Source organism: Littorina saxatilis, linkage group LG3, assembly GCF_037325665.1.
Source record: "Littorina saxatilis isolate snail1 linkage group LG3, US_GU_Lsax_2.0, whole genome shotgun sequence".
Classification (NCBI taxonomy): Eukaryota; Metazoa; Mollusca; class Gastropoda; order Littorinimorpha; family Littorinidae; genus Littorina; species Littorina saxatilis.
Genome location: NC_090247.1, coordinates 32,480,086 through 32,499,549, shown reverse-complemented (window position 1 = coordinate 32,499,549; position 19,464 = coordinate 32,480,086). Strand labels below are relative to the sequence as shown.

Below are 19,464 nucleotides of genomic sequence, written 5' to 3'. Positions count from 1 at the left end.
ACTTCCGCAAAAAGAAGACAATTTGATATATTTTTGAAAGCTCGAGGGCTAGTTATAGGTTATTTCCAGCAAGCTTCTTAATGAATTAATGAAAATAGCCTTTAGCTTTTATTTTCTTCGATTTGTTGAAGGTGGTCCATATTAGGGGACTCACACATACTTTGAGATTTTGCTATTATTTTTTGTTTGCAGTAGAAACTCGGGGTCAAAACTGCTAAAACTGATGTAACAAATACGGTCTCAGCTGTCATATATAGCAGTTTATGTGTGATAAAAGCTTTGGCTGTCGGACAGAAACGAGTCCGTTTAAGGAGTCAAATTTAGAGTGAACGCTGCCAACAGTTAAAACAAGTCGCGTAAGGAGAAATTACTACATTTAGTCAAGCTGTGGAACTCACAGAATGAAACTGAACGCACTGCATTTTTTCACAATGACCGTAGTCCGCCGCTTGTGCATAACGGAGTGAAACTGACGAGCCTGTTCAGCGCGGTAGTGGTTTCGCTGTGCTGCATAGCACGCTTTTCTGTACCTCTCTTCGTTTTAACTTTTTGAGCGTGTTTTTAATCCAAACATATCATATCTATATGTTTTTGGAATCAGGAACCGACAAGGAATAAGATGAAATTGTTTTTAAATCGATTTCGGAAATTTAATTTTGATAATAATTTTTATATTTTTAATTTTCAGACCTTGTTTTTAATCCAAATATAACATATTTATATGTTTTTGGAATCAGGAAATGATGTAGAATAAGATGAACGTAAATTTGGATCGTTTTATATAAAAAAAATTATTACAATTTTCAGATTTTTAATGACCAAAGTCATTAATTAATTTTTAAGCCACCAAGCTGAAATGCAATACCGAAGTCCGGCCTTCGTCGAAGATTGCTTTACAAAAATTTCAATCAATTTGATTGAAAAATGAGGGTGTGACAGTGCCGCCTCAACTTTTACAAAAAGCCGGATATGACGTCATCAAAAGTATTTATCGAAAAAAAGAAAAAAACCTCCGGGGATATCATTCCCAGGAACTCTCATGTCAAATTTCATAAAGATCGGTCCAGTAGTTTGGTCTGAATCGCTCTACACACACACACACGCACAGACAGACAGACAGACACACACACACACACATACACCACGACCCTCGTCTCGATTCCCCCTCTATGTTAAAAAATTTAGTCAAAACTTGACTAAATGTAAAAAGAGAAAAAGCCTAACGGTTTTGAGGTTTGTGTTTCTGCAACTGTTTTGACATGTGCAAGTTATCCAGAGAGGGTGAATACAGCGAATGAAATTGTTTTTAGCGCTCTAGCGCCGTTAGTTTGTCAGAACAGGAGGTGGTCCATATTAGGAGCCGGTCCATATTAGGAGCCCTTCCCCTAACTCATTTTTGACCTGAGTTCAGGATGGCTGCAGTATCATTGCAACTTCCTACTCACCAGTGCCTCTCTGTACAGAGGAAATACATCCTCAGAACAAGGGATTACGTAACTCCACTGAGTTGTCCTGATACATAAATTACGCCCATCCCAAGGACTACTACTAAAAGTTTAGTAGTAGTCCTTGGCCCATCCGGTATAAGTACACTGAAATATACTATAATTATATAGTTCTGATTTCTCTCCCCCCCCCCCCCCCATAGGTATTTATGGTATTTCTCAGTTAATACAACTTGTGACGCAGCATCAGTAAAAGAAGCTGTACAATTTACAGCTGAAGCAATATTGGTGGTTTCATTGATATTTTGTGTGTGTGTGTGTGTGTGTGTGTGTGTGTGTGTGTGTGTGAGTGAGAGAGAGAGAGAGAGAGAGAGAGAGAGAGAGAGAGAGAGAGAGAGAGAGAGGAGAGAGAGAGAGAGAGAGAGAGAGAGAGAGAGAGAGAGAGAGAGAGAGAGAGAGAGAGACGGACGGACGAACGAACAGACAGAGAGACAGAGAGACAGATACAGACATAGAGGGACGGACAGAGACAGAGACAGACAGAGGCAGAGAGTCTGTCGAGTAGGTAAGTTTTGCAACATGTTTGACTGATCTCTTGTGCCTGTGGAAGGGGTGAAGATATTGCGGATGTCGCCCAGTAGTTCAAATCGGTTCGTTCCGCAAACGGCAGCTACGTGGTGTGTAAAGCATACCGTGTGCAGACATTGTGGTGAGACACTGACTCCGCATTGTGGAATGTGTTTGTAATTTAACACTGTCTGAACTTAAAACTGGAGACAGCGTACGTCGTATTGTTCGTACGAGGCAGGTCATAGTGACTTTTTTGCTGACATTGCTGCTGTGGTTGAAAATAGGCCCGACTGAGCGAAAACGCGGTTCAAGGAAAATTCAAGAAAATACAGATGAAAGATACTGAGACTGGATATTTCGAGATCTTCAATTTGAGCACTGCATTGATACTGATTTTAAAAGCCTATAAGGCATGGAAAAGTTCAGGATATCTTTGGGCAAAAATACCCCAATGAAACACAGAAGAAGGAACTATGATTTGCCGCTGGTGTTGTGATACACGTATTTGGATCTTCATTCTAAGCACCGCGCTGAGACGGATTTGAAGCATGTAAGTATGTGAAAAAAAACACCAATACAAAAACAAAAACAACAACAACAACCCAATAACCACGAACACAAAAAGCAAAGATTGTAATATGTCCTATAAGGTTGTGACTGAAAAGCTCAGGAAATCTGCGGAAAAAAACTGAGTACAAAAAAAGAAGGAATACGAATTCGGGTGTTGTGGTACTTCGGAAAGCTGAGGACAAAAAGACACAGACACCCAGAAGAAGTAAGTCTGCTGTTGTGATACGTACACTGGCGCAGCCTATTTGGATCTTTAGATGAAAGCTGTGCGTTGAGACTGACTTCTGAACTTGATTTTGAGGCTTTGGTTTATATTGTGCATGCCGCTGAATGTTGGGAGACACACCCCAGTGTATGCACTGAGTTTCCATATCAATGTGCGACAACAAAAAACGCAGAACGATTTGTTGTTCAGTGTTGATATTTCAACAGACGCAGTTTAAGTAAGTATAGGGTGACACGGGAGGCCGGGTATGTTTACAAAGGTTTCAACCCACAGGAGCTTGTGTCAAAATAGTGTGTGTGTGATATTCAAATAGACGCAGTAAGATTAGGGTTGCAGGAGGATAGGCTACACTTGTTTAACACAGGTTTCCCTGACCGTGAAGCTTGTGTCAAAATGTGTCTGTGAAATTTCAACACACGTACGTTGTTTAGTTTAGGGTTGCAAGAGGGTATGTTCAGTTTACACAGGTTTCCCCGACAGGGGCTAATTGTGTCAAAGTGCGTCTCTGAGATTTCAACACACGTAGTTTAGTTTAGGGTTGCAGGACTGAGGGTATGTTTTACACAGGTTTCCCCGAGAGAGAGAGAGAGAGAGAGAGAGAGAGAGAGAGAGAGAGAGAGAGAGAGAGAGAGAGAGAGAGAGAGAGAGAGAGAGAGAGAGCATTTATAGTCACGTTTTTGTGTCGCTGTATTTTGTTGGATAATACATGCTTTTGTTTACAAAAGGACGTCGTCATGATTGTTTGTTGTAAATGTCTGATTTTTACAGACCCTTTTGAGATTTGGGGAATCAGTCGTTGGATGCCATGAATATTAGCTTCCGTTTTTATAGACATCATACATTTTTTTGTCAATGTCTAATTGATGTTAATTCTTTCTTTCAGAACAAAATGCTTTCTCCATTCCCACCAAAGGCGATCTTTGCAGTCCTCGTCAACATCTTCTTAGCAACAACAGCTTTAGCCACCAGTGTCTGCCAACTCCCAGCATGCATCTGCAGTGACGAAATGGTGCTTCCGCTTGTCGCCAACAACAACAACTCCACATTTGGCTACAGCGTCACTTGCTTCATCAAATCATTTAACTTATGGGACGAAACGATAGCAAAGCTCACACCGGATATCACGTCTCTGAAAGCAGTGTGCACTGACCCGCATGCACAAAGCCATTTGACATTTGGGTTTTTCCGTCAGCTTCCGGATTTGGGGCACTTGGGTTTGGAGGGCTGTAACTTTGTGACAGCCACGAGTGATGCGTTTAAAGATCTGTCGAATCTTACAGCGCTGGAGATAGACAAATGTCGTTTCTCAGACCTCCCAGAGAATTTATTCGACGAGGCGCCTCCATTAACAAGGCTGACGCTTACAGAGTGTGGATTAGAAAGACTGCCCAGCCTTTGCTACTTAACAAGACTGGAAAAATTAAACGTGTCTGGTCAATCTTTAACATCAGTGGATGAATGTGTTAATGGTTGCAACTCTGACGTGGTATTTCAAAATCTTATTTCCCTAGACATCAGCAGCAATAACTTCACACAACTTCCCAAAAAGCTGACTGAAAAAGCACCAAATCTGACAGATTTGTACGTCTGTGATAATCAGCTCCAAACGTTGAGATTTGAAAATCTTACTCGATTAGAAACTCTTGATGCATTAGGACAAAAGCTCCGAAGCATCGATTTCATGGCTACTGACTTTGTGTTTCATTTGAAAGTGTTGAAACTGGAAGGCAACGGTGAGGTCCAGTTTCCAACGGAAAAACTTGTAGGGCTTTCGAACATGACACATCTGCATCTAGAAAACATGGGCGTCGACGATAGCATGTGGGAAGTCTTTCCCTTTCTGACGAATCTTCAACGGTTGGTCCTGCCTTCCAACCGCCTGAAGAGCCTGAATCTGACAGGGGACGTTCACCTGACTCATCTCAACCTGTCCAGAAACGCCATCGGAGGTGTGGATTCCAGTACATTTGCAGCTCAGCGAGGCCTCGTGGAGATCGACCTGTCCGGGAACAACATCACCAAGGTCATGAAAGGCGTCTTCGTGGACATGCCTTCTCTGGAAACACTCCTCCTGAAGCACAACCAGATACGGATCGTACTCCAGAGCGGGTTCAAGAACCTCTCCAACCTTCAGATCCTGGGTCTTGCCTTTAACAAAATAAGCAGCCTGCCTGTGTACTTTCTTAAGAGATTGCTCGCATTAAAGTTCTTCAGTGTCGACAACAACAGCATTAGCTTTCTCCCCCCCTTGACTGATTCCCCGCAGTTGGTCCTCCTAAGCGCCAACTACAACAAAATAGCTTCTTTATCTGCCTTGAGGTTTACTGGTTTGCAGAACCTGGAGTACCTCTTTCTTCGAGGCAATAGGTTAACGCAGGTCGACTCTTCGATTTTTCTGAGCGCCGCTCCTTCTCTGGCTGTCCTGGACCTGACGGACAACGAGATCCTCATTGTGCAGCCCTTTGGGAACCATCCCGGTCTCAGGCTCATTCGGCTTGAAAACAACAACATTCAGGTAGGTTTAGTAGAGTACAGTTCGGAAAAAGTTGTTTGAGCTGGATCTCTCGTTATACAAGAAAGTTCAAGCTTGTGATATATCTTGTGTTCACGAAACTGTCCGGTAACAGTCCTTAGCTAGTTAGGGCTCCTTTGGATTCTGTAACTGACTAAGTGCACATCAAGTTGTTGTTGTTTGTGTTGTTACTATTGTTTTTGTTGTTGTTGTTTTTCTGGTTTTTTGCTGTTGTTGAAAACGATGTTGTTTGTTTTTTGCTGTAACTGTTTTTGTTGTTGCTCTTCCTCTTATGATGATGATGATGACGACAACGACGGAGATGATGAAAATGACAACGACGACAACAGACAATCATGACAATTAACTCTTTCTTCCAACAGGATGTGAGCCTTGTTTTCCGAGAACTTCCCCAGCTGACCGGCGTGTTTCTGGACAGCAACTATCTGACCAGGTTGACCGTCAACATGTTCCCTCCATCTCTGTCCTACCTGTCGGTGTCACGGAACTACCTGACTTTCATCGAGCCCTCTCTCTTCGTGAACATGCCTCGCCTCATTGCGGTCAACCTGGCGGCCAACTACCGCTTGCACACACTGCTACTGTCCTGGGTCAGTTGAGATACTCGGAGGATATACAGTTTCTTAGGACTGTAAGACTAAAGCAGTTGAAACAAGAACAAAAGTAAATTATTATTGAAGTATTTTCCTGCATGCTCAAGTGCATTCAAGCAATGTGACGATGGCCTTTTTGCTCTCTTCAAATTTGTATTTCCATCTAAGAATAAAACCTACCTTTCAAAGAAATCGATCACTCGGACACAGAAATCTTTCAACTTAAGCCAAAGCATGTTGTGATTCCTTTGCACTTGCACGAGAAAAAACAACCCACCCAGCAACAACTAACACCTGTTATACATAATGTCCACCGGTGTAGAAAGAACTACTATTGTTTTCTCTGACCGGATCTCCTATGAAAGAATTGGTTCCTACGTTATATTAATTTATGTCTGTCTGTCGGTCTGTCTGTCTGTCTGTCTGTTTGTTTGTTTGTCTGACTGTCTCTCCGTTCTATTATGTCGCTACTTTACTGTGACATTGCGTGGCTTCACAGGTGCAGATTCAGCCTACCATGGTGCCCAAGCCTAGCGTCTTGGTGGGCCCCAACGTGTTTCAATGTGACTGCGAGATGGGTTACCTCAAAACATGGGCACTGGCTCAGACCCGGACCTCGTCATCAGTGGATGACACCTCATCTTCTCTGCTGGCCAACCTGCCCACCTTTCTCCAGCTCAGCATCCTGGAGTGTGTCACCTACTTCAGGTACATTCAATCACTTTTACCAGTCGTGACTTGGTTTTTGCTTCAGCTGTATCGAAAGCTTAAAAGTAGAGATGTTGCTTGAAACTTGCTTAAAACAAAGCTCTACGTTTGATTGAATTCGTTTGTGAAAACTGGGGATATTAAATTTTCAACTTTTAAAGTTGTTATACGTAGAAATGCAGTGTTTTCTGGCTTTGCTTAATTTTCAGCAACGGGGATGTTGTGCTGTTCAACGATGTCCCTCTGGAGGACTTCGTCTGTCCTTACCAGCAGCCAGTGTGTGACAAGTCTTGCCCATGCTGCACACAACACAGTCTTGACGTGACCTACTTTGAACCAAATTGCACGTGCGTCTTAACCTGTCCCGATAACTGCACGTGCTTCTACGGTGGATCACAGTATGTCAGATCATTCGCGCGGGTTTTCTGTGACAGCAGAAATTTGACAGACTTTCCTGACCTGGTTCCCTCAGCAGCGACTCACGTTCGTCTGGACGGGAACAGGTTGACTGTGTTGAACAATACGAAACCGAAACTCGTCACTGGCGTCATGTTTCTGTATTTAAATCACAGCGAGATTGAGGTCCTAGAAGATGGCTGCTTCCAAGGGTTGGATTTCTTGGTGCTTTTGGATCTGAGCAATAACAGGCTAACACATATCAAGAACGCAACTTTCGGGGAGATGACGGCGTTGAAGGAGCTAAGTCTAGACCACAATCACATAGAATACATCGATCCGGAGGCGTTCTCTCAGCTCAGAGCCTTAGAGAGGCTGTATTTGAATGACAACTATTTGAAGCAAATAACGACCTTCGCTCACTTCGTGCCGAAGGTTTCACTGACTCTCAGCAACAATCTATGGACGTGTGAGTGCGCCTTCGCAGACACATTCCTCAAGTTTCTCATAAGTCAGAGAGATCTGATTTTGGATTATTCATTCATCCGCTGTTTGTGGTACGACGAAGACAGCAAGAACAACAGCAGCTTTAGGATCAGCCGCGATGTCGAACGTGATAGTGAGAGCAAATTCCTTCAAATATTGCAAAAATCTCACAACAGCACCGACGCTAATTTCACACAGACAGTCAAAGCACACGAAATAGATCTGAATGGACAGCCTGTGCCAAGTCTTCTGATGTCTGAGTATCAACACAACGTCCTCTGCCGCGACGACAACAATAACCTCTTTCCCAATTACGAACATGTCCGCGACAGTTCCCCCCGAGTCACCACCGTCGCCATCTCTTGTGTGGTTGTCATGGCTGTGGTGGTGGTGGCGATGGGGTTGGTGGTGGTTAAGAACCGCAGAGAAATCCAGGCCTTGCTGTACGCCAAACTGGGGATGAGATTGTGGGACAACGCTGCGAGGCTTGACAGAGAAGAGGAGGAGATAAAAGGTGAGACATGACAAGTGAGGTGATAATTTACAAGTTGAAGCTTGACGTATTACATTGCTGGCATTGTTGGTGTGGTTAGGACGATACGGAAGTACTGTATTAGAAAGTGGATACAGCTCACAGAATGTTTTCTTAAAGGCACAGTAAGCCTCCCGTAAACCATCACAGATACTGTCAGGCTTTCACACACAGTACAAACATCCTTTCCTTTAAACACTCACCGCTTGAGAACATCCTAGGTGCCCTCCGTAAAGAGCGAGCAATTTTCAAAGAATTTATTTTTGCGTGGTTTATCTTACCCCTGAGCCATCGTGAACCCGTGTGATCCAGTTTCCCCTTTTCACAATGCAGTCGTCAGTTTGTAATTTGAATGCGACTCGCTGTGAGCTTATCTGCAATAGCACGTTTTTATGTACCTCTGACTATGCACGAAACAAACGGCTGTGGTTCACAAGAACTCTCGCGATTGCTTTTGACTGTTCAGAGGAACTGGCGATAGGCATAAACCGTCGTCTGCTACGAGAACCACGACCTTGCGTGACCCTGCTTCCGGGCGTTTCTTTTTTCAAACTTTCAAAACTTCGAATTGTACTGATCTTGTCTTGATGAAAAAAGAATTCTTTTATGATTTAAGAATGTTTGTGTAACAAGCTGTAAATTTATTATTTAGATTTTAAAAGTTAGGTCTAGCGCCGAAACGCACCACGGTCCGATTGTCTCTGAGACAATCCGCAAAATTAATTCTTTGAAAATTGCTCGCTCTTTACGCAGGGCACAGACGGTTCCCGTTTGGTGAGCGTTCAAATGGAAGGGTGTTTGTACTGTGTGTAAAAGCCTGATAGTATCTGTGATGGTTTACGGGAGGTGCACTGTGCCTTTAAGGTAATTTGCCAATTTGGAAATGCTTAATATTTAGATGACCGTAATGAACATATAGGTATTTAATACGAAAAGACGCGCTTGCAGATTGTTCTCTTTGAGCCTGTCCTTAATTGGGCGACTGAAGTCGACTACGCGAAGTGTACTTTGCGAAGCTGGCCGCACGAAGCTTTAGCAATAAGTTTTCGGTAAAAAGACTTCACGAAGTCTTCGCGAGGTCGACTTCGGACTCAAGTAAGGACAGGCTTTACACCAAGCACACATTTTTACAACTTTCTGTATAGCCTACTATGAATGCAGCAATGAGTCGTTAAATCTGTTTTCATACCAGCATCTTGTTACGCCAGATTTAATACCCAGCAAGCAGAACCTGCACACGTACGCCTCCCAGCAGTCTCAAAGGGCTGGGCATGAAATAGGCCGTACAACGCTAACGATATGAAATCTGTGTTTTCAGGAAACACTGCTCTACAAGCGGCAGCAGCAGGACCCCTCGCACAGAGTCGACCCAGAAAATATGACGCCTTCATATCGTTCAGTCACCAGGACCTGGACTTTGTGGTCAACACTTTGGTCCCCAAGCTGGAGCAGGAAGGTTGGTCTATTTCTTGTGGTCTTGGTGCTGCTTGTTGTTCGTTATTGTGCTTTTGCCCCGGCCATGCAGTCACTGGACATCCTTCAAGCCGTGATAATTATATTGTCCTAGAGGATTTTGTTGCCTGTACACCTTAAAGGTACTGAACTTGTCAAATCCAGGTGCACGGAGCCCCTGGGGCTTTTAGTCATACCTTAGGCAGCTATCCGTTAGAAGAACTACCAAGTTTCATTGACTTGCACCCAAAGAGTCAAGAACTGCGATTTTTTTACGAATTAATTTCGTACTCGGACCCGGCTGGTCTTGACCTATTTTTGGATCTAAATTTAGATCAGGTAGATCACCACATCATGCACAAAAAGACAGTCACTAGCAAACTATGTCAGACATCATCATGAGTTTGTGTAAAACAAAATGGAGGCCGGAATCACTCAGTTGAATCGAGCTCCGACCAAACACCACGTAATAACTAGGTTAATTTATGCACTCGCGTGAACAAGAAACTGTCGAGCTTTACAGATGTCGTCGTTGGGTAGTTTTGGGTTTGTTTTACTACCATAGGAGGATTTTTGAACTGTAAATGCACTCAGCTGCAACAAAAACGCAAAACGAAGGCTGTGAGCTGCACTGTGCCTTTAAGGAAGTTCAAGGAATGATAGTAAATGAAGATGCAACGCCAAGACGAAAGGTTTAGTATCTGTAATGATTTGTTCATTCTTTTTGTTGTTCCGTAGCTTTGATTGAAGAAAGTTTGTGAATGCAACCCATTCGTTCGGCACTGCACCTTTCTCCCCACCAAGAACATGTATACAAATTATACATTAATAACACCTCAGGCAGGGCTGGGCACTTTATTTTATTTTATCCTTTTTCGCATTTAATATGTGGAAATGCCATAATAATGTTTCGACAAATTGCAACAGGCAATATTAATGATTGTAGCAAATGACTGGGCATCCGACGAGCTATCCAGAATCCGCGCGAGGCAAATATGTTTTGTACCCATCCCTGTTCGGAGGCCCCCCTAATTTCACCTGCCATTTCCCCCCTTTCACAAATTCTTGTTCCAGGCCCTCGACACTACAAGCTGTGCGTGCACTACAGGGACTTTCCTGTGGGCGACTCCATAGCGGACAGCATCCTGGACAGTGTGGAGACCAGCAAGCGAGTGATTCTTCTTCTGTCCAACCATTTCGTGGACAGCGAATGGTGTCTCTTCGAGTTCCGCGCTGCTCATCAGCACGTGCTGCGCGAAGGAGGTCATCGCCTCATCATTGTGCTGCTAGAGGGCGTGGATGAGGATCGCCTGGAACCAGATCTCCAGGTAAGGTGTGCGTGTGTTGGCGGAGGGTGGAAGGGAAGGGGGGGATAGAGATATCAGCTTGCAATATTCATCAGCACGTGCTGCGTGAAGGAGGTCATGTGTGTGTGTGTGTGTGTGTGTGTGTGTGTGTGTGTGTGTGCAGGGGCGGACGAGGGGGGGGGGGGTGTTTCTGGGGTTTCCGGAACCTCCCCCCCCCCAGCCAAAAAATAAAAATAATTTTTTGTGGTTTTTTTTGGTTGTTGTTGGGGATTTCTGATCCCAAACTGACCAAACACAAAACAAAACAAAAAAAGAAGGCTGCCTGAAACTGGTAATGATCATCCTCAGAATGCACCAGATTGCACCATTTTGTATCCTTTTTTTCAAAATTTTCCGGGGGGGCATCTGTGTTGGTCTCGACAAACTCTTAAACAACTATTTGCATTTAAGGCGTATGACAGTTAAAGGCAGAATATTCATTAAAATTCAGACTCTTGTACATTCGGTAATTTAAATCTTAAAGGCTGCCATACTCGTAGCGTTCATTAATTAATTCATATTGTTTACATGTGCCAATAATGTTATAAAACTGTACATAAGGGGATATAATAACGATTGGCTGTAGCTTTCGAACACCGAAAAAATTATTTCAGTATTGTTGCAAAGTGGTGTTGATAGTGTCGAATGCAGACAGAACAGTCTCAAACGCCATCTTTGGTTTACGAAACGTCACGAAGTGACGTCAACGGTCTAAAAATAACCCATGTCCTGGAGAACTGTTGCTAAACAATGCAATAACGAATTAATGGACTCTGATTTTTGAATACGACTCGACTGAAATCAATGTTGATATGTCATCATGGATGATTTAAAGATAACAAGTATTAATATTCATGGACTGAGAAATACGACAAAGAGGAAGACTTTTTTTCGATATTTAAAGAAACTATCGTACGATATTATTTGTGTGCAGGAATCATATGTACATGAAACCGATATTACAGTTTGGGAAAAAGAATGGGGAGGTCAAATGTTTTATTGTTGTGGTACAAAACACAGTATGGGACAAATCATTTTTATTAAAAAGAGTTTTCAGTATCCTGTGACGTGTATTTATCGAAATAGCAGGATTTTGACGGTACGAATTTCTCTGCAGAATGAGGACGTTTGTATCTCGAATGTATATGCTCCAACGATTGGTAAAGACAAATATCTTTTTTTTGAAAAGTTGGAAAAGCACATTCAGTCGCTGAATATGTTGAACTACATAGTGTGTGGAGATTTTAACTGTGTAATTGATAATGAAGAAGACATTATTAGTGGAGAAAAACATAATGTGGGGGATGTTAATCGCTTTAAAAAGTTCTTGGAAAATAGTGAGTTAAATGATATGTGGAGGTTATTCTGGCCACAGGAAAGGGAATTTACGTGGTCAAGAAAAAATCCTTTCATTGCTCGCAGATTGGATTACATTTTTGTTTCCGACTCTGTGCTAAATAATATTAGAGACTGTAATATATGTTCCGTTGCACAATCCGACCATAGGTCGGTTAACATAACATATAAATTATGTTCATTTCAGCGTGGTCCATCATATTGGAAATTTAATGATAGTTTGTTAAAGGATCATATCTTTGTTGATGAATTGAATTTGATGTTGGAAGAATTTGAGATACAAGATGAAATAAGGGAGGATCACGTAAAATGGGACTTGTGTAAGATTAAAATAAGAGAATTTTGTATTCGGTACAGTAAGGAAAAAAATAGATGTAAGTTTAATAGACATGGGGAATTGTTGGAAAATTTAAATAGGATTGACAAAGCCCTTGTTTTAGATCAAGATAATAACGAATTGTTGATGGAAAAAGATAAAGTAAAAGCTGAACTGGAAATTTATTCAATACAGGAAGCTAAGGGAGCCCAAACTAGGTCCCGAATTAAATTTATTGAAGAAGGAGAAAAAAATACAAAGTATTTTCTCAATATGGAAAAAACACACTCGAACGCGAAAATTATGGATCGTCTTGCTAAAGCAGATGGTCAGGTGATAACAAATCAGGATGATATTTTGACTGAACAAGTCCAGTTTTTTAGAAGGAGATACGAAAAAAATATTGAGTTTGATGAAAATTTGGTTGAACAGTTTTTGGATGGTGTTGAAGTTCCTCAATTAACAGAACAGCAGAAGACTGGAATTGATAGTCCGATCACTTTAACAGAATTGTCGACATCCTTAAAAAATATGAAAAACGGTTCCTCCCCTGGATGTGATGGTATTACAACCTCCTTTATGAAGTTCTTCTGGTGTAAAATAAAACACATGGTATTGAATTCCTTTCATGCATCTTTTTTAAAGGGAGAATTAACCGTCACACAAAAACGGGCAATAATGATATTAATTCATAAGGGTAAACAATTACCAAGGGACGACCTTAATAATTGGCGACCGATTTCACTATTAAACACTGATTATAAAATATTGGCGAAGACTCTTTCAGTTCGCCTATCTAAAGTTATTTTAGATATTATTGGTGAAGATCAGTATGGTTTTCTGAAGGGTCGAACCATTAGTTCAGCGATCCGGCAAATAGACGATTTAGTATCGTATGTAAACGAATATAATAAACCTGGGTTCCTTGTAGCACTGGACTATAAAGCTGCATTTGACACGATTTCCAAAGAGTATATTGTGTATGCATTTAAACGATTTAATTTTGGTGCCGTCTTTGTAAGATGGGTAGAGATTCTATTGTATAAATCGGAAAGTTGTATCAATTTTATGGGCTGGTTATCGGAATGTATTGAATTGAACGCAGGTATCAGACAGGGCTGTTCTTTTTCACCGATGGCCTTCATCCTTGCATTGGAATTGTTGGCCTTGAAAATTCGAAATGATGGTTCAATTAAGGGTCTGCCTCTGCCAAAAGAAACTAATGATAATTATGATATGTTCTTTAAGATATTATTATATGCTGATGATGTGACCCTATTTCTGAACGATATGGATGAGTTAAAAAACGCATTAACCCTTGTTACCTATTTTTCCAAATTCTCTGGTTTGGCAATGAATAGACAAAAAACTGAAATCATGGCCTTGGGCAGTAATAAATATGGTAATGAAAATGAGTGCGGGTTAAGGTGGACTACAAAAGTGAAGATTTTGGGAATTTATTTCAGTAGCTCATCATCGGTCTCTGAGATTGAAGAAAACTGGACAAGCCGTATTGAAAATATACGACGCAACATTGTAAAATGGTTTAAACGAAATTGTAGTATCATGGGGAAAATATGCATTGTGAAATCTCTTTTGTTATCGCAGATTATTTATCCGTTGCAAGCACTGGTAATACCCGAAAAGGTATTGACTGAGATAAATACTATGTTTTACAGATTTATTTGGAAAAAACGATTTTCAAACACTAAGGCATTTGAGAAAGTTAAAAGAAAAGTGATGTGTCAAGAGTTTCCTGATGCGATGGGGGTTTAAAAATGATTGATGTCATTGATATGCAGTCCTCTTGTTTGTTGTCCTGGGCGGCAAATTTATTGAACGAAAAGCAGGAAAGTTGGAAACAAATACCGATACATATGTTCTCGAAGCTTGGTGAAAGGTTGTGTTGCTTCCAATCTAACACCACGGTAAAATTTTTTAAAGGATTGGGATTAATTAAAAATGTATTTTGGAAACAAGTTTTAATTTGTTGGTTGAAAAATAAGGACATGATTCAGAGAGCAGTAGGTGGAGACATGTTATTAAGAGATACGTGTTTATGGAACAGCAAGGATATAATCTATTGCGGCCAAACCCTGTTTTTTAGCGACTGGATTAAAGCAGGCGTTTGTCGAGTAAAGGATGTATATGTTGGTAATGAGATTGTGCCCTTTAATATTATGCAGCAGAAGGTTGGATGTAAGCCCACAAGATTCTTTGAATATAGGGTGATTTGTACAGCAGTTAAAGCAGCAACACTACGCTCTGCAAATGGAAATGTATGTGGATTCAACGATTTAAAGAACCTGAGTAAGCCTTGTCAATTTCGCAAATTAATTATAAAGGAAAAATATGTGGAGCCGGTTGTAGTTAAATTTTGGGAACATAAATTTGATTTCAGGCCGGGAAAAGAGCAATGGTTAATGGTAAACAAAGTAACCACTGAAACAAGATTGCGAATGCTGCATTGGAAAATATTGCACAATATTTACCCCACAAATATTTTATTGTATAAAATAGGCATTTCCGTGAGTAATTGCTGTACTCACTGTGAGAACTTCTTCTTCTTCTTCTTCTTCAGCGTTCGACGATGGCGCTGTGAGAACGAAATTTATTATATGGAACATTTTTTTTTACTTTTGCCCGAAAATTATGTCCATTTGGAAATGCGTTGAGGATAAAGTGAATTGTAAATATAATATGATTATTAAAATTACCGTAAAGGAAGTTTTTTTGGGCGTATTTGAAAATTCACAAAGTTCCAAGGCACTAATAAGTTATGTGAATTATTTGATTGTGATAGCCAAAATGTGTGTTGGTATTTATAGATATGGCTCCCCTCTGGATATTGTATGCATTTTTGAGAGGGAATTGTTATATAGAAAAGTTGCTTAAAATACATTTAGATATAGTAATGTTAATGTTATAGGAAAAACATTACTTAAAAAAAAAAAAAAAAAAATCAATGAAGGATACTCCCCGCCAACAACAACAACCAAAAAAAAAAAAAAAAAAAAAAAAAAAAAAAAAAAAAAAAAAAAAAAAGGGTTGAAGCAGCCTGCATGCAACTGAGATTTAAAAAAAAAAAAAAAGAAAAAAAAAAAAGAGAAAAAAAAAAAAAAAAAAAAAAAATAACGAATTAATTATTTCTCGTAATTGGTAAGGACTTCAAACGTAAAACTTTGCAGGAAGCTTAATTTATACATCCCCGCAACGATGGGAAAAGCCCTGGAAGTAATTAAACTAATTAAATAGGACTATGTCAGCTAATCTTAATCTCTCTCAAAAAGTTAAAAATCGTCCCGGAATAAAAAAAACCGTTACAATTTGCACTGTAATGCTCGTCACAAATTTCTTGCACGCATAGATACAATTTTGTTTGTTTGTTTGTTTGCTTAACGCCCAGCCGACCACGAAGGGCCATATCAGGGCGGTGCTGCTTTGACATATAACGTGCGCCACACACAAGACAGAAGTCGCAGCACAGGCTTCATGTCTCACCCAGTCACATTATTCTGACACCGGACCAACCAGTCCTAGCACTAACCCCATAATGCCAGACGCCAGGCGGAGCAGCCACTAGATTGCCAATTTTAAAGTCTTAGGTATGATCCGGCCGGGGTTCGAACCCACGACCTCCCGATCACGGGGCGGACGCCTTACCACTAGGCCAACCGTGCCGGTCATAGATACAATTGGTCAATCGCATCCAATACAGTATGCATATATGTGATGCAACTATGGTCAATGTGGGGGGGGGGGGGGGGGGGTCGTCAGTCAATTCATGTAACAGGTATCGAACACGTTTTTGGGAAGCAACGGTAATCACGGTACACTTGTTCGTGAATCCATTTCTCTCTCGACGTCGAATGTTGGCTTTTCGGGATTAATTTGGTTTTTGCTGGTTTCTACAGATGGCACTGAAGACACGCACCTACCTCAGCGTCAAAGATCCATGGTTCTGGGAGAAGCTGTACTTTGCTCTGCCAAACGTCCCTCGCCATCACCATGACGACAATCCACCGCTAAGACACGAGCCAGAACACCCTGGTGCAGATCGTCTCGAGGACCCACTGGAAGACGCTGAAATCCGCGCCAACAACTCAGAGGTTCGAGTCAACCAGATGCTCGAGAAACTTGAGCTGGAAATCGTAGAAGAAGAGACTAACAGTCTGATCAGTGGAAGGGAGTCTTTGAAGAACGAAAGGTCATGGTCGGATGACGATGGTGATGAGAATGGTTTCACGCAGCCAGGCGGGGTGTGTGGTCCTACGAAATACGTTGAGAGGCACGAGAGAAGAGGGAAAGCTGATGACCAGTTGAACAACGCTGTGAGTGTGAAGGGCGGAGATTCAGTTGAATATTTGACAGAAGCTGAAAGTGTGAAGGGCGGAGATTTGGGTGAACATTTGTCAGACGCTGAAAGTGTGAAGGGCGGAGATTTGGGTGAACATTTGACAGACGCTGAAAGTGTGAAGGGCGGAGATTTGGGTGAACATTTGACAGAAGCTGAAAGTGTGAAGGGCGGAGATTCAGTTGAACATTTGACAGACGCTGAAAGTGTGATAGGCGGAGGTTCTGTTGAACATTTGGACGACGCTGTGAGTGTGAAGGGCGGAGATTCAGTTGGACATTTGACAAACACTGAATGTGTGAAGGGTGGAGATTCTGTTGAACATTTGACAGAAGCTGAAAGTGTGATATGCGGAGATTCTGTTGAACATTTGGACGACGCTGAAAGTGTGAAGGGCGGAGATTCTGTTGAACATTTGGACGATGCTGAAAGTGTGAAGGGCGGAGATTCAGTTGAACATTTGACAGAAGCTGAAAGCACGGTGTGATAGGCGGAGATTCTGTTGAACATTTGGACGACGCTGACAGTTTAAAGGGCGGAGATTCAGTTGACCATCTGAACGACGCTGAAAGTGTGAAGGGCGGAGATTCAGTTGACCATCTGCACGACGCTGAACGTGTGAAAGGCGGAGATTCAGTTGACCATCTGAACGACGCTGAACGTGTGAAAGGCGGAGATTCAGTTGACCATCTGAACGACGCTGAAAGTTTGAAGGGCGGAGATTCAGTTGACCATCTGTACGACGCTGAACGTGTGAAAGGCGGAGATTCAGTTGACCATCTGAACGACGCTGAACGTGTGAAAGGCGGAGATTCAGTTGACCATCTGAACGACGCTGAACGTGTGAAAGGCGGAGATTCAGTTGACCATCTGAACGACGCTGAACATGTGAAAGGCGGAGATTCTATCACAAGAACCTATAGTATAAGATCCATGAAAAATTGAGTGATTGCGGGCTAAAGGACAAACTGATACTCGAGTGTGTGTGTGTGTGTGTGTGTGTGTGTGTGTGTGTGTGTGTGTGTGTGTGTGTGTGTGTGTGTGTGTGTGTGTGTTTGTGTGTGTGTGTGTGTGTGTGCGTGTGTGTTAAGCGATTCCGAATAAATTTAGTGTGTAATTGAGAGAAAATGAAAGCAAGAGAGCAAGTCTGTAAGAGAGAATATTTAACCCACAAACATTTTACTATTCTTTTTATATTTAGTCAAGTTTTGACTAAATATTTTAACATCGAGGGGGAATCGAAACGAGGGTCGTGGTGTATGTGCGTGTGTCTGTCTGTCTGTCTGTCTGTCTGTGTGTGTGTGTAGAGCGATTCAGACTAAACTACTGGACTGATCTTTATGAAATTTGACATGAGAGTTCCTGGGTATGAAATCCCCGAACGTTTTTTTCATTTTTTTGATAAATGTCTTTGGTGACGTCATATCCGGCTTTTCGTGAAAGTTGAGACGGCACTGTCACGCCCTCATTTTTCAACCAAATCGGTTGAAATTTTGGTCAAGTAATCTTCGACGAAGCCCGGACTTCGGTATTGCATTTCAGTGTGGTGGCTTAAAAATTAAAAAATCTGAAAATTGTAAAAAAAAAATAAAAATTTATAAAACGATCCAAATTTACGTTTATCTTATTCTCCATCATTTGCTGATTCCAAAAACATATAAATATGTTATATTTGGATTAAAATCAAGCTCTGAAAATTAAATATATAAAAATTATTATCAACATTTTTTTTTCGAAATCAATTTAAAAACACTTTCATCTTATTCCTTGTCGGTTCCTTGATTCCAAAAACATATAGGTATGATATGTTTGGATTAAAAACACGCTCAGAAAGTTAAAACGAAGAGAGGTACAGAAAAGCGTGCTATCCTTCTCAGCGCAACGAATACCCCGCTCTTCTTGTCAATTCCACGGGCACTGCCTTTGCCACGGGCGGTGGAGTGACGATGCTACGAGTATACGGTCTTGCTGCGTTGCGTTGCGTTCAGTTTCATTCTGTGAGTTCGACAGCTACTTGACTAAATATTGTATTTTCGCCTTACGCGACTTGTTTGTCATTGTTGTCGCTGTTGTTTTGAGGAGTTGTATGAAAAGTAACCGACTGTAGATGTATTTGTGTTGATCGTTATATATTTTATTGTGTGAAAGAAACGTTTTCTCAAATTGTTTTATCAGTGTCAACGTGTTATTTTGTTTGGAAAAGCGAGATCACTGAGTCGTGGAAGACTGACTGTGTGCGTGCCTTATGTACGTGTGTGTGTGTGTGTGTGTGTCAGTGTGTGTGTGCGTGCGTGCGTGCGTGCGCGTATTCGTGCGTGTGTGTGGGTTTGTATATTCTGTGTGGATGTGTGTGTGTGTGTGTGTGTGTGTGTGTGTGTGTGTGTGTGTGCACCAGCGTTCTTTTCAAGAACAGATTGGAAGAAAAGCATTACAATATGTATCCTACATACGTGAGAGAGACCACTCATTACATAACAATATCGTTCAAACCACACGTGTGTGTATCATGTACATGAGGTCATGTCAAGCAAGTCTGGCAAGGACCTGCTTTTCCACTGCTTATGATGCGAAAGTCACCGAG

General features: G+C 41.5%; 1 protein-coding gene across 1 annotated transcript; it reads left to right on the top strand.

Moving 5' to 3' along the window:
• The first annotated feature begins 2,124 nt into the window (after positions 1-2,124).
• LOC138962174 (toll-like receptor Tollo) lies at positions 2,125-19,051 on the top strand. The gene is made up of 8 exons (XM_070333898.1): positions 2,125-2,565; positions 3,695-5,326; positions 5,707-5,934; positions 6,437-6,645; positions 6,855-8,041; positions 9,378-9,515; positions 10,586-10,839; positions 16,444-19,051. Exons 2-8 carry the CDS (start codon positions 3,701-3,703, stop codon positions 17,368-17,370), a joined length of 4,569 nt encoding a protein of 1,522 aa, XP_070189999.1. The 5' UTR covers positions 2,125-2,565; positions 3,695-3,700; the 3' UTR covers positions 17,371-19,051.
• The last annotated feature ends 413 nt before the right edge of the window (positions 19,052-19,464 follow it).